At 40.1% G+C, this 26,444-nt stretch overlaps 1 protein-coding gene across 14 annotated transcripts in view; it reads left to right on the top strand.

The window, feature by feature from the left end:
* LOC126427252 (GDNF-inducible zinc finger protein 1-like) overlaps positions 1 to 26,444 on the top strand; it is a 122,434-nt gene that overhangs the window by 55,272 nt on the left and 40,718 nt on the right. For all 14 annotated transcript variants that reach the window (XM_050089503.1, XM_050089509.1, XM_050089501.1 and 11 more), the window contains 3 exons: positions 7,491 to 7,571; positions 12,468 to 12,542; positions 12,625 to 12,744. In XM_050089503.1, the coding sequence (XP_049945460.1) occupies positions 7,491 to 7,571; positions 12,468 to 12,542; positions 12,625 to 12,744 (276 nt within the window). The remainder of the gene's footprint in view (positions 1 to 7,490; positions 7,572 to 12,467; positions 12,543 to 12,624; positions 12,745 to 26,444) is intronic.

Genomic DNA, 26,444 nt, shown 5'->3' with positions numbered 1-26,444 from the left:
ACAGGGTTGTAGCCTATCCCCGATGTTTTTCAATCTGTATATTGAGCAACCAATAAAGGAAGCAAAAGAAAAATTTGGTGTAGGTATTAAAATCCGTGGAGAAGAAATAAAAACTTTGAGGTTCGCCGATGACATTGTAATTTTGTCAGAGACAGCAAAGGACTTGGAAGAGCAGTTGAACGGAATGGATCGTGTCTTGAAAGGAGGATATAAGATGAACATCAACAGAAGCAAAACGAGGATAATGGAATGTAGTCGAATTAAGTCGGGTGATGCTGAGGGAATTAGATTAGGAAATGCGACACTTAAAGTAGTAAAGGAGTTTTGCTATTTGGGGAGCAAAATAACTGATGATGGTCGAAGTAGAGAGGATATAAAATGTAGACTGGCAATGGTGAGGGACGCGTTTCTGAAGAAGAGAAGTTTGTCAACATCGAGTATAGATTTAAGTGTCAGCAAGTCGTTTCTGAAAGTGTGTCTATGGAGTGTAGCCATGTATGGAAGTGAAACATGGACGATAAATAGTTTAGACAAGAAGAGAATAGATGCTTTCGAAATGTGGTGCTACAGAAGAATGCTGAAGATTAGATGGGTAGATCATATAACTAATGAGGAGGTATTGAATAGAATTGGGGAGAAGAGGAGTTTGTGGCATGACTTGACAAGAAGAAGGGATCGGTTAGTAGGACACGTTCTGAGGCATCAAGGGATCACCAATTCAGTATTGGAGGGCAGCGTGGAGGGTAAAAATAATAGAGGGAAACCAAGAGATGAATACACTAAGCAGATTCAGAAGGATGTAGGCTGCAGTAGGTACTGGGAGATGAAGAAGCTTGCACAGGATAGAGTAGCATGGAGAGTTGCATCAAACCAATCTCAGGACTGAAGAGCACAATAACAAACAGTTAGTTAGTTATGTGTTCCATTGATCAATCTCACGGTAACTGTGTGGAATGTGTCAATGTGTAAGAAAGGCACACATGAATCAAGGTTTTTTTTTTTTTTAAGCTTAAAGATTTTATTACCTACCATATTCCCTTAAATGGCACAAAATGCATATGTTATACCTATAGATTTATTTATTCCTATTCAAGAATTCATCTGTTGTATAGAAGGAGTTGTCAAGGAGATGTGATTTCAGTTTATTTTTGAAACTATTACTGCTGTGTGTCAGACATTTTACTTCACATGGTAATTTATTAAAAATTTGTACAGCAGCATATTTTACCCCTTTCTGTGCCAAAAATAGGTTAAGTAGAGGATAGTGTAAGCCTTTCTTTCTTATAATCATGAATGTCACTGTTGTTTTTAAACTGGTCCGTGTTGTTGCGTACAAATTTCATTACTGAGTAAATGTACTGTGAGGCTGTTGTAAGATTGTCTAACATTTTAAACATGTGCCTACAAGATGTGCAACTATGAGGCCAGCACGTTATTCTAACCACTTTCTTTTGAGTTGTGGATACTTTTTGCCTGAGTGTTGAGTTACCTCGAACTATTATTTTGTGTGACATCAGAGAGTGAAAGTCTGCAAAGTATGTTAGCTGGCTAATTTCGATATCTTCAAAATTAGCAATTATTCTGATTGCAAAAGTTGCTGAACTTGGTCACTTTAGGAGATCCAAAATATGAATTTTCCAATTAAGATTCTCATCTATATGTACACCCGAAAACTTAGTTGCTCTGCCCTGGCCACTGACTCCTGTTGATGTGTTATATTTATTGTAGTCTATTAGAAAATTGGATTACTGTGTCTTTTCAAAGTTCAGCGCAAGCCCATTCGCAGAAAACCAATCAATAACTGTTCCAAAGACATTATTTGTATCATTTTCTATTGGAGTCTCTTTTACTGGATTAATAATGATGCTTGTCTCATCAGCAAACAGTGTCATTTTAGGTTCTTGTTTGAGATAAGAAGGGAGGTCATTCACATATATCAAGAACGGAAGGGGACCCATGATTGAACTGTGTGGAACACCTAATGTAATTTCACCCCAGCTAGATGAAGTGGGAAACATCCTTAACTCACTAAAACCATATAAAGAAACTTTTTGCTTCCTATTCCATAGATATGACTTAAACCACTCATATGCTGTTCCATTTGTACTGTAGAATTTTAATTTCTCTGACATAATGTCATGGTTCACACAATCAAATGCTTTGGATAAGTCACAGAAAATTCCTGTTGATGACATTTTACTATTTAAAGACTCTATTATGTGCAGTAAAACTGTATATTGCTGTTTCAGTAGAACAGCGTTTTTTAGATCCAAACTGTGATTTACTAAGTATCCCATTACTGGTGAGATGGCTAACCACTCTTGAATACATTACTTTCGTGACGATTTTTGAAAATGCTGTACACAAGGACACTGGCCAGTAATTATTTACATCTGTGGTGTCCCATTTTTTGTAGAGAGACTTGACAATGGCGTATTTTAACCTTGAGTTAGTGATGCATTACATATGTGGCTCAGAATATCACCTGTGACTGCTCCACATTATTTTAATATCTTGTTAGAGATGTCATCTACTCCAACAGAACATTTATTTATCAAAGATTTGTTTAATGAAAATTAATCTGACAAGGATTTCTCAAAACTGACTCTTCCATGGACTGCTTGGCTTTTTCTTTTGAACTATTCTCACCAATTTTTTCATGTACACTTAAAGAAATGGTTGTTAACTACATTAACTACTTGTGTACTGTTGGTTAAGATGGTCTCATTCTCTTTAATAGTAATACTACCTACCACAGTAGTTACTTTTCCTGTGTCTCTTCTAACAACGTTTCTTATTGATTTGATTTTATTGCCCGAGTTGTTAACTTCATCTGTAATATACATTTTTATTTTATTTTCTGACAACTTTTCTCAGTATGTTACAATAGTTATTATAGTGTAAAATTACTTTTGAGTCTTTACTAGTTCTTGCTGACTCATACAATTTTCTTTTTCTTTCTGAAATCACTATAACACCTGTAGTAATGCAAGGTTTCAAACTGTTTTAGTAATTTTTCTGGGCTAACAATGTTCAAAAAGGGGTATAAATTTGTGAAGAAATATGTTGCATTTTTCATTAGCTTTTGGTTCATTATGTACATCTCCCCAATTAAACTTTTTCTGATGTGCTCTATTGATACCGTGTTGACCAGCCTTACACTTTTACTTAATGGTTTCTGAACTGTGCACACTGCTAGGTTTTGTAAGTTAATCAATTGTGCATGATGGTCTGATAATCCATTATCACAGGGAAAGCATGTACTAGTTTTACATCCTCTTATGGTACAAATACATTATCTATTAGAGTGCTACTATCTTGAGCTATAAGTGTAAGGAAGTTGATCACTAATATGAAACTTCCTGGCAAATTAAAACTGTGTGCCGGACCGAGACTCGAACTCGGGACCTTTGCCTTTCGTGGGCAAGTGCTCTACCAACTGAGCTACCGAAGCACGACTCACGCCCGGTACTCACAGCTTTACTTCTGCCAGTACCTCGTCTCCTACCTTCCAAACTTTACATAAGAACTAGCACTCCTGAAAGAAAGGATACTGCGGAGACATGGCTTAGCGTTTACCCGCAAAAGGCACTTACCCGCGAAAGGCACTTACCCGCGAAAGGCACTTACCCGCGAAAGGCACTTACCCGCGAAAGGCACTTACCTGCGAAAGGCACTTACCCACGAAAGGCAAAGGTCCGGAGTTCGAGTCTCGGTCCGGCCCACAGTTTTAATCTGCCTCGAAGTTTCATATCAGCACACACTTCGCTGCAGAGTGAAAATCTCATTCTGGAAGTTGATCACTGATTCGAAGTTATATGTCATTAATAACATTTCTAATTCACTTTTCCTTTCAGAATTGTTTAGAAAGTTAGCATTGAAATCGCCACAGATTAATAACTACTTCTTTTTGTCTCACAGACAGCGTAGTAGGGGGTGAAACTTTTTTATGAATAGCTCCCAATCTCCTAATGGGGACCTGTCCTCTTGCTAATATCAACACTATATTATCTATCTGTAGTTCACACGCACAAACATCAAAGTGCTGATCGACACAAAATTTGCTTACTTCTACAGTTTTGCACTTGTACCCTTGTTTTGTGTAAAGGGCAACTCCTCCTTTACCCATGCTACATCTGCAAGTATAAGATGCTAAATTATACCCGTTTATACTGACATTTTCCATCCCCACAATTACATGGTGTTCAGACAGACAAAGTATATCAATCTCATTCTTATTTTTGAGATCGTCTAAACAAACTAACAGCTCATCTACTTTATTTTTTATTCCCCTGATATTTTGATGAAGTAAATTGATACTGTCTCTATTTAGTGTTCATGAACGTCTTTTATTCTATTTTTCTTGAATGTGGTCTGTCTGGACTTCGGCTTTTGCTTTAACCTTAAAAAGCTGTCTTACTGGTCCCATAAACCAGAAGGATGATCCCTTGTGCGACGGTGGCCCCGCTTACATTATTTGCTAATAGAGAAGCTAATTTATCTTTCCCCTTCCTATTTAGGTGCAGGCCATGTGTAATGTACTGCCACCTACCAATAGCCTCGACTGGAACAGTGCTTAACTATATCTTAGATTCATTGACAGGCTGTTTCCTGCTAACTCCCGTAGCCTACCCGATCTTCTGTCTCAAAGTCTGCGCATAGCTGACCTAAGTTTTCTGTCGCATAGCTGAGACTCGCTCTTGGTTTCACAAAACTTGTGACCTGGTACCCTGCACCTAATTTCTCCTGAAGCTGCTGGCCTACACACCTCCCATGACTGCTGCCTAGGAGCAGAATTCTTCTATTCCTATCCTGATTTGAATCTGACCTGTCTTTTTATTCTTTAAGCTAATATTCTGCTTCAAACTACATTCAACTACGTCTGGATGAGGCCCTTCCTCCACTACTTCAGATAGCAAGCCAAACTGATTTGTTAACTGAATTTCTAAAGTTTTTTCAACAGTTTCCCTTTTTTGCCCTTTGCTTGCTGCCTTTTCCCAGCGGCCTGTCTCTTCGTTGTCCCGTAGCCTACATAATTCCAAATCGTATTTTCTAATTCAGCCTTAAGGACACAGATTTTTGCCTCCTGTTCAGCAATTTTTCTGTCCTTTCTACATAACCTACACTGCCACGGAAGAGCCTCATTATGTACCCCTGCTTCCTCACCGCTACATTTGCCCAATGAAACCGTAACCTACAGTCTTCACAGAACACCCCCTCCTTCAGATTTCTGCGGCAACCACCACATTTGTTGCACAGGGTTTGATTAAAAAAAATTATGCAAAATTTACACAGAAGTGGAGAACAACGTGGCACAAGAGCTCTGAAGTTTCACAGCCTGTACTAATATGTAACTAAACACTGTTGTTGTTGTTGTTGTTGTTGTTGTGGTTGTTGTGGTCTTCAGTCCTGAGACTGGTTTGATGCAGCCCTCCATGCTACTCTAGCCTGTGCAAGCTTCTTCATCTCCCAGTACCTACTGCAGCCTACATCCTTCTGAATCTACTTAGTGTATTCATCTCTTGGTCTCCCTCTATGATTTTTACCCTCCACGCTGCCCTCCATTACTAAACTGGTGATCCCTTGATGCCTCAGAACATGTCGAAAGCTTCTATTCTCTTCTTGTCCAAACTATTTATCGTCCATGTTTCACTTCCATACATGGCTACACTCCATACAAATATTTTCAGACTAAACACTAATGTAAACAAACTTTCAAACTTACTTTCGAAAGTTTTAATCATCTACCTCAATTCTATATGACAGACATGAATTAATTTAGCTTTGAACCACTAAGACTAACAAAGATGATGTGACTTACCAAACGAAAGCGCTGGCAGTTCGATAGACACACAAACACACACAAACATACACACAAAATTCTAGCTTTTGTAACCAACGGTTGCCTCGTCAAGAAAGAGGGAAAGACGAAAGGATGTGGGTTTTAAGGGAGAGGGTAAGGAGTCATTCCAATCCCAGGAGCGGAAAGACTTACCTTAGGGGGAAAAAAGGACGGGTATACACTCGCACACACACACGTATCCATCCACACATACACAGACACAAGCAGACATATTCAAAGACAGAGATGTCAGTCGAGGCGGAAGTGCAGAGGCAAAGATGTTGTTGAATGACAGGTGAGGTATGAGCGGTGGCAACTTGAAATTAGCGAAGATTGAGGCCTGGTGGGTAACGGGAAGAGAGGATATATTGAAGAGCAAGTTCCCATCTCTGGAGTTCTGACAGGTTGGTGTTAGTGGGAAGTATCCAGATAACCCGGACGGTGTAACACTGTGCCGAGATGTGCTGGCCGTGCACCAAGGCATGTTTAGCCACAGGGTGATCCGACACGGACACAGGCAGACAGTGTTTGTTGGTAATGAGGATCACCCTGTGGCTAAACATGCCTCGGTGCATGGCCAGCACATCTCGGCACTTCCTCTTCTTAAGACATGTTAAAAAACATATAACCCTGTAGCATTAATGTAAACGTGACATTGCTGAAACACAATACAAGATTTACTCTTCTCTACTAACACTATTGAGGCTAACATAATTCGTCAGCTGGTTGGAAGTGACTGTACACAAATGGAAAAACACTGCTGAGTATTGATAAGATTTCAGAATGAAGCAAAGACTGGCAACCAGCTTTAAATATTCAGAAATGCAAAACTGCTCACTTCATGAAAACTGCTGCCCTGTGACTACGCTATCAAAGAGACACAGTTGGCACCAGTCAACAGCACACGTGTTTTGTAAACAGTCTCCTCGCAGGCTGATCGGATGGCCTCAGTATTCCACCAGTGAACCAATGTATGCCACCAGCGTTCCCTCTGGCTAATCCGATGTGACGGTTTTACTTCGTATCCCCACAAATTCTTATACAGATATCTCGGTATTTGTGTGAGTTACACGATTCCGGTCGTGACTCGTCGATGTTGTTGGCATAGAATTCTATTTTTTTTTTTCCTTTTGTGAAGTGCAAAGTTTCACATTTGTAAATATTCGAAGAAAGTTGACAGTCTTTTCACCACCTTGTATATTTATTGAGATGAGATGGAACATTTGTGCATGTTTTTCATCTGTACTTCATTATAGGTAACCACATCATTTGTAATGAGTCTGAGGTTGCTATTCAATTGATCCGCGGGCTCATTAATGTACAATATGAACAGCGAGGGTCCTGACACACACTTCCCCGGCGCATTACAGGAGTTACTTCTCCTGTCGATGACTCCCCGTGTAAGATAATGCACTGCATTCTTCGTGCCAAGAAATCGTCAATCTAGTCACAAAATTAGAATGATATACTTGTCTACATGAAAGACAGGTAAAGACAGTTCAGGCTGCAGTATGTTTGTTAGTAGCATTGCAATACGTATCCACTGCTAGACTCCGTTTGGAGAAGACATTAATTTTTGCATTGCAGTTTTCAGAGTGTGATTTTTTGTATTGTGTGGTTCTTTACAGCAAAGTAATATCTTTTGCAGGATCCTGTATGCATCAAAATTGAACCGGAACACGATCAATGTGCAGCTACACTTCCAGTCCCAGAAGCGACAAAAATTAAGGTATGCACCACATTCCTGTTACTGCTTCTGTCATGAACCCGCCCTACTGTGCAGGAAAAGTTATCTCCATGTGGACACCGTTATGGTGTGGCTAATGGCTGTATAGTACTTTAGTAGAGCTGGCCATGATGTCTCCTTTGTTGATGCTGCCGAGTCTGCATTGTCCATGTGGCTTCTCGTTGTCTAGGCGATGATTCCTTTGCTGCTCTGGGTCCAAGAAATTGTGCGGGTTTTTTAATTATCACTGGACTATCGAAAAATGATGCAGTATTCCACGGTTTCTTTGTATCGAAAACACATTTATTGCCAAAACTAGATACACAACTACACTCAACCGCGGCCAACACTCAAGTGGCCGAAAACCCGTTGTAGACCAAAGTTCATGGTCATAAGCTACAAAGAACATATAATTCCAATATCGATTATTGATCGCAACACCTAACTTAGTACAATCTTAAGCAAAAGCTTTTTTAACAAGACTTTAGTGTATAATATAACAAAATGATGTCTATTTGTCAGTTCCATTAAACTTCCTGGCGCGGAGAGAGAAAGAATGTGAAGTGATTTTCACACCACTCTGTTCACATCATTGGTTCCTTAGTGCCTCTCCTCACATATGAAATACTTGCCCTCATTCTAAAACTGCAGTGCCAGATTTCATATGTGCGGCATCTCGACTGTGCCTTTGCCTGTCACCAAATCGTTCTCCAGTTCCTGCATTTCATTCGTGTGGCTGTGCAACAAATTAACCTGTAAAATGTATCTTACTCAAAGACCTACACACCCAAGAGAAGAATAGCCTATTCGTCCTCTCACTTTTTGTCCACTTTTACTCGCAAATAAATGTATTTTGTTGAAGTTTTTAATCTGGAGTGTGCATGGGAGTGTGTCTGTCTACCAGTCTGAAGACTTGTAGTCTGCAGCTGTCTGTGATGGTCTCTCTCCATCTCTATGGTTGTGGTCTACTTGTGCAACCTTTATCCCACACACTTCCCCCCCCCCCCCCCCTCCCCCTTTCCCTGATTAAAGTGACTGTTTGTTGATGTTTCAAGATGTGTTGTACCAGCTGATACCTTCTGTTAGTATGTGCTGTAATTCTTCCCACGCCCCCCGCCCCCACCAACACCTTCAACTAATACCTTCTGTTAGGATGTGCCATAATACACACATCAAAAAAAGTTTTGCATCACCCCAGTTCCCAGAACTCCTTAAGATAGACGTTGACTGTGGATATTGTATCACAGACACAGTCCCTTTGACTGTTCAGAGATGTCACCAAACCTGTCCGAAGATGTAAACAACCGTGCATGAGCAGCGCCTATTAGACGGAGGGGGTCCGACAGCCGATCAGTTCCAGTCATTCCACCAGGAAGGAGGTACACGGCTCGTGTTGTCTGTAGGTAAACAGTGCCTGGACGGTCAATACGCGGTTCGATCGCGTCCGCACTATTACTTTGTGTCAGGAAGGGCTCTGAAGATGGGAAGTGTCAAGGCGTCTCGGAGTGAACCAAAGCGATGTTGTTCGGAGATGGAGGAGAGACAGAGAGACTGCAACTGTCGGTGACATGCCTCGCTCAGGCCGCCCGAGGGCTATTACTGCAGTGGATGACCGCTACATGCAGATTATGGCACGGAGAAACCCTGACAGCAATGCCACCATGTTGAATAATGCTTTTCGTGCAGCCGCAGGACGTCGTGTTACGACTCAAACTGTGCGCAGTAGGCTGCACGATGCGCAACTTCACTCCCGACGTCCACGGCGAGGTCCATCTTTGCAACCACGACACCGTGCAGCGCGGTACAGATGGGCCCAACAACATGCCGAATGGACCGTTCAGGATTGGCATCACATTCTCTTCACCGATGAGCGTCGCATATGCCTTCGAGCAGACAATCGTCGGAGACGTGTCTGGAGGCAACCCAGTCAGGCTGAACACCTTAGACACACTGTCCAGCGAATGCAGCAAGGTGGAGGTTCCCTGCTGTTTCGGGGTGGCATTATGTGGGGCCGACGTACGCCGCTGGTGGTCACGGAAGGCGCCGTAATGGCAGTACGGTATGTGAATGCCATCCTCTGACCCATAGTGCAACCATATTGGCAGCATAGTGGTGAGGCATTTGTCTTCATGAATGACAATTTGTGCCCTCATCGTGAACAACGTGCTCGACTAGAGTGGCCAGCATGTTCTCCAGACATGAATCCTATTGAACATTCCCGGGATGGATTGAAAAGGGCTGTTTACGAACGAAGTGACCCACCAATCATTCTGAGAGATCTACGGCGAATCGCCATTGAGGAATGGGACAGTCTGGACCACCAGTGCTTTGATGAACTTGTGGATAGTGTGCCACAACGAATACAGGCATGCATCAATGCAAGAGGACGTGCTACTGGATATTAGAGCTACCGGTGTGTACAGCAGTCTGAACTGCCATCTCTGAAGGTCTCGCTGTATGGTGGTGCAATAAAAGCAATAAAAAGGGCGGAAATGATGTTTATGTTGATCTCTGTTCCAATTTTCTGTACAGGTTCCGAAACTGAGATGATGCAAAACTTGTTTTTGACGTGTGTAATTCTGCCTCCCGGTGCACGATAGAAGTTATTTCATCCGTCGATGACTCCACGTGGAAGATAACGTGCTGCATTCTTCCTGACAAGAAATTGTTAATCTGATCACAAAATCTGAATGATATATGTGTCAACATGAAAGAGGGTTAAAGACATTTCAGCCTGCAGTATAATGATAGTCTACTCCTCCTCATAAGCTATACAATCTACCCGTCCAATCTTCTGTTACACCGCATTTTAAAAGCTTCTGTTCTCTTCTACTCTGAACTCTTTATCGTCAGGGTTTCACTGCTGTAGAAGGCTGGAATTCAGACAAAGAGTTCCTAATTTTTAAATTTATATTAGACATTAATAAATTCCTCTTCTACTCGAATGCATATCTCCTCAGTGTCAGACTGCATTACACTTCGTATATCCTCTCTACTGTAGCCATTATCAGTTACTTTCCTGCCCAAGTAGGAAAGTTACTCATCTGTAATCTCAGCATCGACTTATTAAATTCGACTGCATTCCACTACCCTCGTCTTACTTTTACATTTAATCGCTTTTCGAGATACTGTCCATTGCATTCGACTGCTCTTCCAACTATTTAACTCTTTTGCCATTGTAGGCAGAATTACAGTGCCAGGAAACCTTAAGCTGTTTATTTCTTCTTGCTGAAGATTGGCCCTCTTCCAGATTTCTCCTTGGCTCTCTCTCTCTCTCTCTCTCTCTCTCTCTCTCTCTCTCTCTCTCTCTCTCTCTCTCTTCCACACCTTGCTCATGTACAGGTAACACTGAAGATGGGGTACAACCGTGACTCACTCCCTTCTCAAATATAGATTCCCTTTCATGTGCTTTGGACATTATTGTTATTATTATCACTGTATACTGTCCATGTATTATACATGTTGTAATGTTGACTCAATAAAGATATTGGTTAGATGTAAGAGATGGTTTGAAGATGCAAATTGTGCTATGTAAAGTATGAGGGTTGTTTTTTAAGTAAGGGCCGTTGGCGCGTATAGTCCCGTAGTTCGCGCGGACGCTGCAACAAGCCACTGCGCCACTTGCCGGCATCCTTCCCGTTCACACTGATGCAAGTTGCAGCTCCGTAGCTGATGTGTACGCATCGCTGTGCTACTTTATAATGTTTACAATTATTGAATCGCCCGCCACGTGTGAGATACGGTCAGTGATACGTTTTTTGACCGCAAGAAGCCTATCAGCTGCAGAAATTCGTCGTCAGTTAACAGAAGTTTATGGCTGGAATGCAATGAGTGAAGGTAAAGTGCGTCAATGGGTTAGAGAGTTTAAAAATGGCCGTCAAAACGTCCGTGACGAAGAACGCTCGGGCCGGCCCGCTGTGATCACAGATGATTTGGTGGCTGCAGTCGAAACAAAGATTCGTGACGAAAGATTGACAATTTCCACTCTTTCTTTGGAATTTCCACAAGTTTCGAGATCGGTTTTGTACAAAGTTGTGTCTGAAAACCTAAACTTTAAGAAACTGTGTTCTCGGTGGGTACCCAGACTCCTCACAGAGGACCACAAAGGGAAGAGATTTGCCACTTCATTGGACTTTTTGATTCGTTACGAGGAAGGAAGGGATGACATGTCGAGTCATATTGTCACTGGAGATGAAACACGGGTATCCCATATCACTCCCGAAAGCAAGCGACTGTCGACGGAATGGCGACACACGACCTCACCCGTCAAGGTCAAAGCCAAACAGACGCTGTCAAAGCACAAGATTACGGCAACTGTGTTCTGGGACTGGCGCGGTGTTTTGCTAGTGGACTTTATGCCACGAGGAACGACAATCAACTCAGATGCCTACTGTGCAACTCTAAAGAAGCTCCGCAGAGCAATTCAAAACAAAAGGCGCGGCACGCTGACTAAAGCAGTTTTGCTCCTGCACGATAACGCTAGGCCTCGCACCTCTCAAAAGACTCGGGATTTGATTGATTCTTTTGGCTGGGAAGTTTTGGCCCGTGCACCATACAGCCCCGACCTTGCTCCTTGCGATTTTCACCTTTTCCGGTACCTGAAACACCATCTTGGCGGCGACGATGAAGTGAAAGCGGCCGTGAACTCTTCGCTGTCGGAGCAGGCGGCCCAATTCTTTGAAGAGGGAATTAAAAACTTAGTTGTACGGTATGACAAGTGCTTAAATAAACAAGGCAATTATGTAGAAAAATAGGTAAAAGTGTGTAGAATCAGAAAATAAAAGTTTTTTTACAAAAGTATTTGTATCTTAAAAAAAAAAAAAAAAACAACGGTCCTTACTTAAAAAACAACCCTCGTAAATGCATAAATATCTAAATAATAAATGGCTTGTGTTGCAGGTATTTCATTTGGAAGGTTTGAAGAGGGAATGGATTGAAGACAATGTGAAGAAATGTGGCTGGGATGAAGCTCAGGTCGGTCTTCGCGCTGTCGAGAGTTACCTGGATGTTTAGTCTCCCCTCGGTTTAATACAGAATTTCACGGATTCTGTTACAGGTGTGTGAAAAAACAGCTCCAGAGACAGATGGGGTTAAGTTACACGTGTTTGAGAAAGCAGCTGCAGAGAAAGATGTGGTTCACGTCAAAAGAGGGCCATGTAAGCTGTGCATATCAGAGGTAGGCTAGTGGGGAACCTTGTGTTTCCAAGTATTTTCTTGCTGCTATTATTGTTATTATTATTTCCTTCACTTTCTCAGACGTTAAGTCCGGTTAAAAATGGAATGACGCGGACCTTGATCAAGCGTCTCTTCCTTTTAACTGTACGGCATGTGTTATATTGCATTTAGGAACTTTCGGGTAATTGAACATGTATCAATAATTACAGATTTCTGTAGTTGTATATATATGTTTGGATGTAGCTGTATTGCATTGATGTACTGGTGGATATTGTGTGGTATGACTCCTGTAGTTATAATTGGTATAATGTCAACTTTATCCTGATGCCACATGTCCTTGACTTCCTCAGCCAGTTGGATGTATTTTTCAATTCTTTCTCCTGTTTTCTTTTGTATATTTGTTGTAATGGGTATGGATATTTTGATTAGTTGTGTTAATTTCTTCTTTTTATTGGTGAGTATGATGTCAGGTTTGTTATGTGGCGTTGTTTTATCTGTTATAATTCTGTTCCAGTATAATTTGCATTCATCATTCTCCAGTACATTTTGTGGTGTATACTTGTATGTAGGAACATGTTGTTTTAAAAGTTTATGTTGTAAGGCAAGCTGTTGATGTATTATTTTTGCGACATTGTCATGTCTTCTGGGGTATTCTGTACTTGCTAGTATTGTACATCCGCTTGTGATGTGATCTACTGTTTCTATTTGTTGTTTACAAAGTCTGCATTTATCCGTTGTGGTATTGGAATCTTTAATAATATGCTTGCTGTAATACCTGGTGTTTATTGTTTGATCCTGTATTGCAATCATGAATCCTTCTGTCTCACTGTATATATTGCCTTTTCTTAGCCATGTGTTGGATGCGTCTTGATCGATGTGTGGCTGTGTTAGATGATACGGGTGCTTGCCATGAAGTGTTTTCTTTTTCCAATTTACTTTCTTCGTATCTGTTGATGTTATTTGATCTAAAGTGTTGTAGAAGTGGTTATGAAATTGCAGTGGTGTAGCCGATGTATTTATATGAGTGATTGCCTTGTGTATTTTGCTAGTTTCTGCTCGTTCTAGAAAGAATTTTCTTAAATTGTCTACCTGTCCATAATGTAGGTTTTTTATGTCAATAAATCCCCTTCCTCCTTCCTTTCTGCTTAATGCGTATCTTTCTGCGGCTGAGTGTATGTGATGTATTCTATATTTGTGGCATTGTGATCGTGTAAGTGTATTGAGTGCTTCTAGGTCTGTGTTACTCCATTTCACTACTCCAAATGAGTAGGTCAATATTGGTATGGCATAAGTATTTATAGCTTTTGTCTTGTTTCTTGCTGTCAATTCTGTTTTCAGTATTTTTGTTAGTCTTTGTCTATATTTTTCTTTTAGTTCTTCTTTAATATTTGTATTATCTATTCCTATTTTTTGTCTGTATCCTAGATATTTATAGGCATCCGTTTTTTCCATCGCTTCTATGCGGTCGCTGTGGTTATCCAATATGTAATCTTCTTGTTTAGTGTGTTTTCCCTTGACTATGCTATTTTTCTTACATTTGTCTGTTCCAAAAGCCATACTTATATCATTGCTGAATCCTTGTTATCTTTAGTAATTGGTTGAGTTGTTGATTTGTTGCTGCCAGTAGTTTTAGATCATCCATGTATAGCAAATGTGTGATTTTGTGTGGGTATGTTCCAGTAATATTGTATCCATAATTTGTATTATTTAGCATGTTGGATAGTGGGTTCAGAGCAAGGCAGAACCAGAAAGGACTTCATGAGTCTCCTTGGTATATTCCACGCTTAATGTGTATTGGCTGTGATGTGATATTATTTTAATTTGTTTGGATATTAAGTGTGGTTTTCCAATTTTTCATTACTATGTTTAGGAACTGTATCAATTTAGGATCTACTTTGTATATTTCCAATATTTGTAGTAACCATGAGTGGGGTACACTATCAAAAGCTTTTTGGTAATCAATGTATGCGTAGTGTAGCGACCTTTGTTTAGTTTTAGCTTGATATGTCACCTCTGCATCTATTATCAGTTGCTCTTTACATCCTCGTGCTCCTTTGCAACAGCCTTTTTGTTCTTCATTTATAATTTTGTTCTGTGTTGTATGTGTCATTAATTTCTGTTTAATGACTGAAGTTAATATTTTGTATATTGTTGGTAGGCATGTTATGGGGCGATATTTAGCTGGGTTCACTGTGTCTGCTTGATCTTTAGGTTTCAGATATGTTATTCCGTGTGTAAGTGTATCAGGGAATGTGTATGGGTCTGCAATGTAACTGTTAAATAATTTAGTTAGATGTGAATGTGTTGAGGTGAACTTCTTTAACCAGAAATTTGCTATTTTATCATTTCCAGGGGCTTTCCAATTGCGAGTAGAATTAATTGCTTGGGTGACTTCATGTTGCAAAATTATCACTTCAGGCATTTGTGGTATCATCTTGTATGTGTCTGTTTCTGCTTGTATCCACCGTGCATGCCTGTTATGTTGTACCGGGTTTGACCATATGTTGCTCCAGAAGTGTTCCATGTCTGTTATGTTTGGTGGATTGTTTATTTTAATGTGTGTGTTATCTATTGTCTGGTAAAATTTCTTTTGGTTTGTGTTGAATGTTTGGTTTTGTTTCCTTCTATTTTCACTTTTTTTGTATCTTCTGAGTCGTTTGGCTAATGCTTGTAATTTCTGCTTCTTTTCGTCTAATTGCTCTGTCGCTTCTTGTTGTGAGATTTTACCTAACTTTTTTCGTTTTTTTTCCGAGATTTCATTTCTTATAAATTGTGTTAGCTGTCCGATGTCTTTTCTCAGTTTTTCTATTTTGATCTGTAGCCTGTGTTGCCATGCTGGTTTTGTGGGTTTCTTCTGTGTGTTGGTTGATTCTGATCTCTGCCTAGTGTGTATATTTAGTGTAGTGAGTGCTCCTACATAAACCAGTAGTTGTAACTCTTCCATAGTTGTGTTTTCATTTATTTTGTTGTGTATGATTGTGTTGATAGTTTTTATTGTTGTTTCGACTTGTGGGTTATTTGGTGGTCTACGCAAGAATGGTCTAATGTCTGTATTTGTGTCTTTGTATTCTATATATGTTAACTGAAATTTTTCTTGTATATCTAACATCTGTGTCACTTCGTGTTCTATTTGTGCTTGTTCTGGTGGCTGTCTTAAGATTTCGTTTTCCTCTGATTGTTTAATTGGTGCATGTTGTTCTTTGTTTGTTTGCTCTGGGATGTTTGAGTCCATTACTGTATTTTCTTCTTCTTCTGATTGCACATTATTTTGTTCCAGTATTTGTTGTACTTGTTGTTTGATGTTTTCTAATTCTGACTGGGGTATCCTGTTATTTTTTATTATTACACGGATCTGATCAGCTAATCGTTGTTCTGTTAAAAATTTTAATTCTGGGTATCTGGTAATAAATGTTGTGTATACTTGTGATCTGTATCCAGTTGTGTTGGTTCCTAGGTTTGTTGCTTGGTAATAACAGAACATGAGGTGTCGATTAACTTCATCTGACCATCTCGTCCTCTGTCTTTGTTTTCCTTCTAGGGTGGTTGCAGGAAGCATATCCTGCAAAACACCTCTATTTGGATTTAAATCATTTTCCAGTTGGCTAGCAGTGTCGTTACCATTGTGGGCGGGCATAGGGTTCAAGCGTCGTCCCCGACCATGACGGCGCTTGTCCGAGGCTTCTTTAGTTCTGTCCTGAACCAACTAATCACACTAAAAGGGGGGTTAGGCCTATTAGTGGTTTGTTCTTTTCGTCGCCTTTTACGACTGGCAGAACATACCGGAGGCCTATTCTTATTATTGTTATTATTATTATTACTATGTGCAATTGAAGCCATATTGGATCACAGTAAATGAAAATTGACATCAACATTGTGCACGAATTCTGTGCTTAAAATGACAGTGGCCGTGAAATATTAAAAATTCTAAAATACCGAGGAGCTATCTTGTTGTTTTTGTGATCTCCAGTTCGCCTCTGCGTAACTACTGCAACCTGCCACTTCCCTCCATTACGAAATTCACTCTGTTTGTGTACAAAAATGTAAATAACACACAACAGTCATATAGAAAGGGTAGATTCCTACTCGCCACATAAAGGTGCACTGAGTTGCAGGCAGGCACAGTGAGAAATAATGCTAGAAATACGTCAGCTTTTGGACAGTGTCCTCTTCTAGAAGTAGAAAATCGACCACATACACCCAAGAACATTACACACACACACACACACACACACACACACACACACACACACACAGGCACTGTCTCTGAGCACTAAGGGCACCCCTTCTCGTACGTAGTATGTAGCAATCTGCCGTTTCCATATTATACGGTGTCCCACTCAAACCTCTCTGATTTCAAAGACCGTGGAGAGAAAAACCACAGTAGATATGACAGTGAAAAATGCACCACATTGTAGAGCATCTCATAGGATTTATTCATTTATCATCAATACACCTCTGCATGTGAATCATTTGTAGCACGAAGAATATTGGTATATTCAATTTGTTGCCAAGTTCTTTGTAACATTTCGTCTGTTATTGTTGCAATCGCATTAGTGATAATATGTCGCAACGTAGGAATATCGCCCACTTTGGTTGCAAACATGCGATCCTTCACGACTCTCCACATGAAGAAATCGAGCGGCGCAATGTCGGCTGAACGTGGTGGCCAGGCAACGGGTCCTCCACGTCCGATTCGACGATTACAAAATTTCCTATCCGGGAACTTGCAAACAGCTGTTGACTAACACGGTGGAGCTCCATGTTGTTGAAAAATGATGTTGGGTTGCAAGTCTTGTATCTGAGGGTACGCAAACTCCTCCAACATTTCCAGATACACTAACCCATTTACTGTTTGTTGCGCAAAGAACTGCCCTATAGTCCTGTCGTGCATTAGCCCGCACCGTACATTAAACTTAGGGCTATCACAAACATGTTCAATGACAACGTGCAGATTTTGCAAACCACAAATCCAAACATTATGCCTATTAACCCTTCCTGACAGATGAAAGGTTGCCTCATCTGAGAATAAACATCTTTCCAGGAAGCTGGCATCCATATCGATACGCTGCAGCATATCCGCAGCAAATTGTTGTCGGCGTGGTTTGTCGTTCGGCATCAGATGTTGCAGAATGTGCACTTCGTAAGCACGCACACGAAGATGCTGGTGAACTACACGATGCAATGTTGATGGAGGTACATCAAATTGCTTAGATACTTGACGAATTGACTTTTTTTGGCTTCTGAGAAATGTTTGTATGATGTCGTCCACTGTCTCTTCTGAAACTCCATAATGTGCCCCGCCAGAATGTTTCAGAACACTTCCCGTTGCCAGAAATTCCCTATACCACTCCTTAACTGTTTTCATGTCAGGTGGATCACATTCATACACAGGACTATAATTTCTTTGCACAGTAATCAGCAATTTTGTTTCTTCAAACCACACTACTGCTTGCATGCGCTGCTGTGGAGTTGCCATTTTCACTTCGTGCGACCGTGCTGCACTCTGGTGACGATACTTGGCACTTCTGACGTGGGAGTATAAATTCTTTGAGATGCTCTACAATGTGGTGCCATTTTCATTCTCGCATCTACTGTGGCTTTTCTCTCCTGGGTCCTTGAAATCAGGGGAATTTGAGACGAACACCCTGTATTGTTATTCCATCCTGGACTCTCCATAACACGTAAGTAGATATGATACATAAAAATATGTATATCATTGAAAATAATCAAATTTTGAAAATATAGTGTAATTGAAGAAATAAAAAATCTGCTCTCCAAGCAGTGGCAGTAGAACACATGTGCTAAGGTACTTAAATTTGCAAGCTCTTGTATCCAGTGGCTCCTTCTGGCAGATGGGTTGAAGAGGAAGGAAGAAGAGTAAATGAAAAGGAGTGGTAGAGTTTAGGGAATTTTTAGAGTTCAGAAAGGCCGTCCAGAACCCCAGGTCAGGGAATACTTACTGGATGGGATGAGAAGGAAAGACTGATTGTAGGAAACAGCACTGGATGAGATTTGAAAACCTGAGGGCTTAAAGGTGGTAGATAGGATATATGCAAACCAGATATTACTGCCAAAACTTCATGCATGAGTTAATAAGAGCAGAAATCAAAGTACATTGTATGTGGGGGGGAGGGGGGGGGAGGGGGGGGGGGAGGAATAGACAGAGCATGTTGTGCAACAGGATATTGTGTGTTGCCAATATACACCCTCTGCCTATGCCCTGCCCATTTGTTGTAGTTTTGATAGCTTGGTGATAGTCGTGATGAAGGTTAAAGGTGGAACTGCATTTACATAACAATTGGTATATGACGTGTTGTTTCACATTTGACTCTCCCTTTGATAGTATACGTTTTGCCACTTACGGGGCTGGTATAGGTGGTGGTAGGACGGTGGTAGCGCAAGTCTTGCAGTGGGGGTGGTCACAGGGGTAGGAGCTGTGGTGTAGACAGATGGCTGGCACGGGATTCAGAATAGGGCGATGTGAAATTTAAGTGCGAGGATGTGCTTGTAGATTCCAAAAATTTTTACGGGTCATGCTCACCACGAGTCCATATATCAGAGACTTCGTCAATGTATCGAAACCGAACCAGGGGCTGAAGGCTGGAGACCTGGAGCCAAACAATCCTCTCTCTTTGTGTATACGTCGGACTGTTTGTAACGTGCCGGGACATGTCCTTGTTTATGATGCTTCTTTAAGTTCACGTCACAACCAGATGTACCGGTCTTGAAACATTTCCTCACCCAGTAGATAGTGCGCAGTGTTCTCGACCTACCTTCCTTTGCTTATTCAATATTGTCTTCCGAGTAGCTGTGTCCGTCTCGCCTAAACACACTGAAATTAAGAAGCCAGGATCCTAGATTAAGTTTTCCAAAATCAAAAGTCAAGACCGTATTCATTGTTGAACATTTATGTCAACCACTGTCCGATTTATTTGTTATCACTCTCACACACAATATTCGTGTGACCGGGCCTCTTACACTTAATAATTGTCACATTAGGTAGATCAGAAACTTCCAGTCTTTAACAATGTTCACAATTACAATTACCGAAAAATTAACCAACTTGCCGCACTTTTGCTCCGTGAGAATCTGACCGAGAACTAACTTAGAACTGCACCAGCGCAGACCTTATATAGACGAGCGCTTAAATATTTGACTATTTCTGTTAATTTATTATAGTTATAATTTCCCAGGGTTAAAATGATCCTTTCTAACTGGTTTTGAAGTTAACTATTGGGTTTTATTGTTTAAATAACACGAGTGAGCTGTATCAATTTAAATATGCGGAACTAACTTATGCATCCGCCGTGGGAATTCCCGACTTATAACCGTGGCAGCCTTCTTGAACAATAATTTTTACATATTCAAATTTACTTAATTCTTGATTAATGCACTTACAAAGTTGAGACTGGAGTCATTTTACATAGAAAAATATATGCAGCAAAAGTATCAAAACACATCTCGGAATTATACAGTAGTTCGGTCACAATTGGCACTGAAAGTCATACAGGCTACAGGTTTCGAGTCTTAATATCTATTTAACTAATAGACTTTAGGTTAATTTAAACACTTTGCTGGAATCAGTAAAATTTAGGCTTTCTTTGGGATGCAGTCTTAAAGCTGAATTTGATCTATTAGCTCACTCGAATTTTACTTAATATGTATTGCACAATATACGTCATTGTTCATAACTTTTAATAGGATGCATTTCCAATAAAACTAATTAGCTCATTACTTTCAGAATAGATATTAGAATGTACTGAAATAATAGATTTTACTAGGGGAGTTTTATTTAAACTATTTCTGAATTCTGTACTATGAGGCTGAAGGCCACAGAATCTGTAGTCTGAATGTGAGTGGTGAAAATGAAAAAAAATAAAATAAAATAAAATAAAAGTTCCTTGCTTAACTAAGTTACTGAAGGAGTGTGAAACCAAAACAGGATAGCAGTGGGCAACCCTGCTTCGTTACACGTTTTCCAGTGCTCGTTAAAAGTCCTTGCAGTGAGCAGGTGAAGAGGGTGCCCACTTGCTATACACAGCTGTCGTGTAGGGTAGTGCAGCTGTTGTCATTAGTCTTATGTTGTGGCAAGAAAGAAAATCTGATTGTACTTGCTACAGAAAATACTGCTGGTAAACCTTGCTCCTCCTGTGATTTTTTTTTTAAGTCTTGCTGTCAAAACTGACAGAGTACTGACAGTATGGAGGCAGATGCTGAGTAAGTGCTTAAGGAGACCAAACAGAGAAAGTCATCGGTCAACCTGCCCCTCGCCACACCTGCCCACGTCTTCCCTCAGTCTGCCTGTGTATAGAAAAGAGTGAGAAAGTGTTCTAAATGTTTGTGTAGTACATGTTTCCAGTGGAACATGGGAACCGGCCTAGTACTCACCAAAAACCACCTAAAAACTGCATCCAGGCTGGCTCGCACACTGACCCTTCGTCATTAATTTACTGGGCGGGAACGTGGGAGGTTGGGCAATCTAAATGTGGTCGGACATCTGGTCCCACACACTCTAAATACATGTCAAAAACTTGTCTGCATTGTATAATAGAATAAGAAATCCAGTGCCCTATAATTTTTTTCATTAATGGTCATGTAAATCACATGATCTAACACCTACCTCATTTCCATTTTATGCTTGTTGCATCGAACCACTACATATCCCCCGCCCCGTAAATTGAACACGATATTTTATACAATCATTATGTAAATTGATATCACATACAATTCTAGCAGTATACACTCCAACAAAGATCTTTGTACTCATTTAGAATAAACTCTGGCTAATCTTTCATATATTCCACTCTCGCTCTATTTTAACATCAACCCCGAATATTCCTATTTGATCTGGTAAGTTTTTCTAATATTTAGGATTCGTTAGGACTCTGTCTCAATTTTTAATTGCAAACTCCAAGTTTTCCGGACACTTGTGTACTTTATTCTAATTCTTTGCACTTCTTTTTTAGTACGCAATGATCTGATTATTTATAATCTTTTTGTAGTCTGGAGGAACTCTGGGCAAAATAAAAGTATTCCTACTGACACTCATAAAACATATTAATGCTAATGAAGTATAGAATTCAAATTTACCAGAATAATTTCCACAAAATTTTGTGGCTTTTGTCACGATACTGCCATTTCCCCTGTAGAAACAGTACCTATACGTCCCATACGAGTTGATCCTATGATTACCCTTTCTCCTTCCGTTTTGGTAGGTACGCCCCATTTTTAATTCCTGTTTTCCTATGGTACAGGTCTCTTGGTGCCCCTGTCTGCACAGTATAGGTCAGCCTTTCTTAGGTCTGCCTATCTGCCCTTTTCATCCAATACATGTTGGGTGCCCCCCCCCCCCCCCCCCCCCCCACCTCTTAACCTTTATGAGTAGGCCTCATGGTTCGTTTCCCTAGTATACATCTTTATGAACACTATAATTAAATGTTTTCTGGTAAAGTTACAAATCTATTTTACACATCAACTCCACTTCTCGATACTTCATTTAGTCCCCGCAGTCCTCCCCTACTTTTTGACTTATACATACTTGATATATTCTATGTCTCTATACACCATTCAATATATAGTATGTTTACTTAGGTTATTAGAGTCCCACTATCGTACAAATCATCAGAATATTTGTTAGACAGACATTGCTTAATAATTATCACAATTAGTTCCTCCCTGACTTAGGCTCATTAGTTATGCTCCTTATCAACATGATAGTTTTTTTTTTTTTTTTTTTTTTTTTCCAAGTACCTAGACGATGTAGAACCGTCACAATGAACAACAATAAGTGCGTATTTCTCTATGTGCAGTATGGGCTTGATATCAATCACTTGCAGTAGCCTTTGCCTGTCGGCCAAGTAAAGACAAGGATGCAGAAGCAAGAGAAAACTGATCAACTTATATGTCTCTCTAAAGGTGGATAATAGGATAATATAAGAATTCAAGAATAGATTACAGAATAGTTTAAGATTTGAAGGGAATTCGGTGCAGGAAAAATAGTACAGAAGAAACACCAAAAATGCCTAGGGATCTGACGGTCGTCGCTCCACCTGTTAAGACAGAACGTTAACGTCCCTGGGAGACAGATGTGACTCCGCCCGGATCCCACGGATCTAACCTTAACCTCACTCGATTACTTACACACCAATACTTCTCGTTAAATTTGGTGTGAAAGTCCCCCTACAACAAAACAATTACCACTTTACTAGGAAACACAACATTAAGTAAAGTTATTCTATTTTCTACCCTGTCACGGACAAGTTTGAGTTCTTCGCACAAGTCGTCCGTAACCTTGCTAGCATCACTAAGTTCAGAAAAAGCAATTGATGAAATGTTTCCGGAGATTATACTCTCGGTAACTTCCCAATCTTGAATTAGTTCAAATGGTTCTGCCAAACTACATACATTTATAATATCAGAGCTGGATATATTCTCTTTGAAATTGTGTCCCACATTATCTACTCGTGAACTGACAAGTCGGTACTGACACCTGTAATTTGCAATTGAACAATTGACATTAATCGCACAGGCTGATTTACACTCTCTTTCAAAGCATTCAGTTCCTGTCTTACATTATTGTATTTAACGTTACATACATTTTCACAAGATTCTAACTTTTCATTAAGATCGGGTTCTTTAAAATTTGACGTCGCATTCAACCTCCAAAGTAACTATGCTTTTGCATCGATTACTAGATACTTTGTTCTCGGCGTGTATTTTGACGGGCCGTAAACCTATACTTGTCTTTTGGATAACTGAGGTTTCATTCTGAGCCTTTAATTTAGAATTCATTGTGTTTATTAAGTCTAGGTTTTTCTTTAACATCTCACCTTGAGCATTCAATTTAGAATTTATTGAATTCATCAAGTCTAGGTTTTTCTCGAATTTATTGTCTAATGTTTTATTCGAGGCCACGAAGCGATCGTCTAAATCTTTCCTAAAAGCATTAAAAAACTCATTATGGGCTTTGAATTTGGCATCTGGTTCCTTTCTTAAAGAAGCATTTTCAGCATTTGACTCTATTCTACGGCCATGTAACTTAGCATCTAATCTAGAATGTACTGAGCCTATCTCCTTTGGAATCTGCTCTCTGGGCCTTAATTAAATTCACCAATTCAGACAGGTCTTGCATTTCCCTAGTCACTTTAATAGCTGTGACTCGTTCTGCTAGTTGCTGTTCTTGATCCGTATTTGTTTTACTATTAGCTCTGGTGATCATTAAAAAAAAATTCACCTCTATGTATAATAACTGTACTAACAGTTTATCATTCAACAGTTCCCTCAACTTTACCAAATAATTATTTTTTTCGGCGTCGGTGGCTGGTTACTGCGTCGGTGTCAGCACGATGTACGTGTGTGAAGACTGCTTACTATCCACACTCAGTCGAAAGGTTGAGGTATTCTCCCCGGTTTTTTGCCGCTATCACCTTCTCTCGTCTTTTACTGTGGTGCACTCGCGACTTTCTTCCATTGGTTTATTGGACTCGATACGATTACTGGAAACAGTTCTCGTATCTTGTTAGGCCCGGTTGCTATGGCAACTCGTAATATCTTTTTCCCGTTTCTGTCTTAAAATTCCCGTTTTCTTCGGGTCCTAACACTCGGGTCGCCACATTCTAACATTTTTCAGCGACTGAAAATAGTTGTATCTGCTTATTTCTGTAATCTATTGATCACGTATATGAACTGTAGTGTCAACGTACTCGTTGATTAACGATGTACTAGAACTGCTGTGCTGAACAAAATTCTCTTCTTAGACGTATAAATATCTTCATCGTCTCACTCGTGTCTCGAGCTTTAGAAATAATTAAGTACTTTGAGACACAAGAGTTGATTTAAAAACCGTATGGAAATATGAACGTGCGTCTTCTCCGAGTCCAGGACGTGAAGTTAGTTGAAAGTCTCTAGTCTAAAAAAGAGTCCAATACATGAACGAACATAGAAATCTATATTCAGTTGTTTATTAGTCTTTTTACAATCAACAGAGACACTAAAGAGCACAGAATACTACATAAAGTTTCCTCGTTCTTCTCGACCCGTACACGCAGACTCCGTGGACCGTACGGCAGGTACTCGGCTTCCACCGTTTGGCCCCCGGGTCCGTCTTTTCCTCGTAACAGTTTTTTTCTACCTGCACATACAAATAGACGTGCGCAGTAGCGTGTATTCGTTTCTGCCACTCACTTCTAAAATATCGGGTGGTGAAAATGCTGGAAGACAGAGTGGTTCTAGAATTTACTCCGAAATTCTCGAAGCACTACAATTTGGCCTAACCATATAGGAAATTCATTGCTGTTCTCAGTGCGTTGTGAAAGTTAGTGCATCTTCCTTACAAAGGGAGGCCACAATGTTTGGAATGCAGATTTACTTCAAACTTTGTACACTCATAGTACTCCATGAGGACAACAAAATGTGTAAGCAGTAGCGCGTACTTCTCAAGCGTTATTGAGAAAATCGCAAGATAATTTCGGTCATCCAATATATGCCTATGCGTGGCCATTTTTAACGTGAAGCGACGGAAGCCGAGTGGTTAGCGTTCGGGCCCCGTAATCGTGGGATCGCTGGACCGAGTCCCGTTCGTCAGTTTATTTTTTATTTTCGACACGGTAATTTTCTTTACTATTTATTTTGCAATTGATATAATGGGAACAATACGTGTAATCGGATGAACTTGTATTAATTTTACAATGCTATTTGGCAGTCTACAAATTTTTTGTTATCACAAATAATATAATATTCATAACTATCGACTAGTAAACGACCAAATGCATAAAGTGATACTGAAAATGTATGCTTACCCGTGTCTTCAAAATCGTTCATATTTAATCGAAAGAGAACGACAAATTCCTTTTCGTGAAGACGCTATTAAAATACACTCGACCCTACACGACCAATTCTCAGCACCTATATTTAAGGAAATACTGCGTTATGCATGGTTTGCTTCCAAATTATCAGCTGAAAGAGACGTTTTTGAAAATGTTAACGAGGTTTGTTTTTCCATGGAAAACCTCGAAAGACCTTGCGTATGCGGAAACATAGCATTTATTCAGTGCAGCTGGTGCTGTTTAACTTTATGTTTCCCATGTTTTTACGAAAAATAACCTTGTGCAACTTGTACTCGTAATGTCGAAAGCGACGATTAATTGTACATCTTTCGAAAGCCGTCTGTGCCAGTCAAAACTTGGAGGTAACAAGTCGCTACGGGCTCCTTCCAGGTATGAGGGATTTCGGCATACATTTTCAGTATCACTATATGCGTTTCGTCGTATACTAGTCGGTAGTTATGAATATTATATTATTTGTGATAATATAAATTTGTAGACTGCCAAATAACATTGTAAAATTAATAAAAGTTAATCCGATTACACATATTTTCCCCATAATATCAATTCCAATACAAATAATAAAGAAAATTACCGTGTTGAAAACAAAAGAAAAACTGACTAACGGGACTCGATCCAGCAATCCCGCGATAATGGGGCTCGAGCGCATACTTTTTTAATTTTTATTTATTTATTTATTTTTTTAATCTAATTTTGTTCATTGTATCTGCTCGGGGCGGACATGGAAAGACACCCATTTCAGTTCATTGTTGATCTATTAACTGAGTTTTTTTATTACAGAGGGCAGCTGACCCTCTGACCAAACACGCTGAGTTACTGTGCTGGCTCCCCTTGGCTGCCGGCGCTTCATGTTAAAAAT

The sequence above is a fragment of the Schistocerca serialis genome, chromosome 11 (genome assembly GCF_023864345.2).
Source record: "Schistocerca serialis cubense isolate TAMUIC-IGC-003099 chromosome 11, iqSchSeri2.2, whole genome shotgun sequence".
Taxonomy (NCBI): domain Eukaryota; kingdom Metazoa; phylum Arthropoda; class Insecta; order Orthoptera; family Acrididae; genus Schistocerca; species Schistocerca serialis.
Note: the sequence above shows the minus strand (reverse complement) of the source record. Positions and strands in the feature narration are given on the sequence as shown.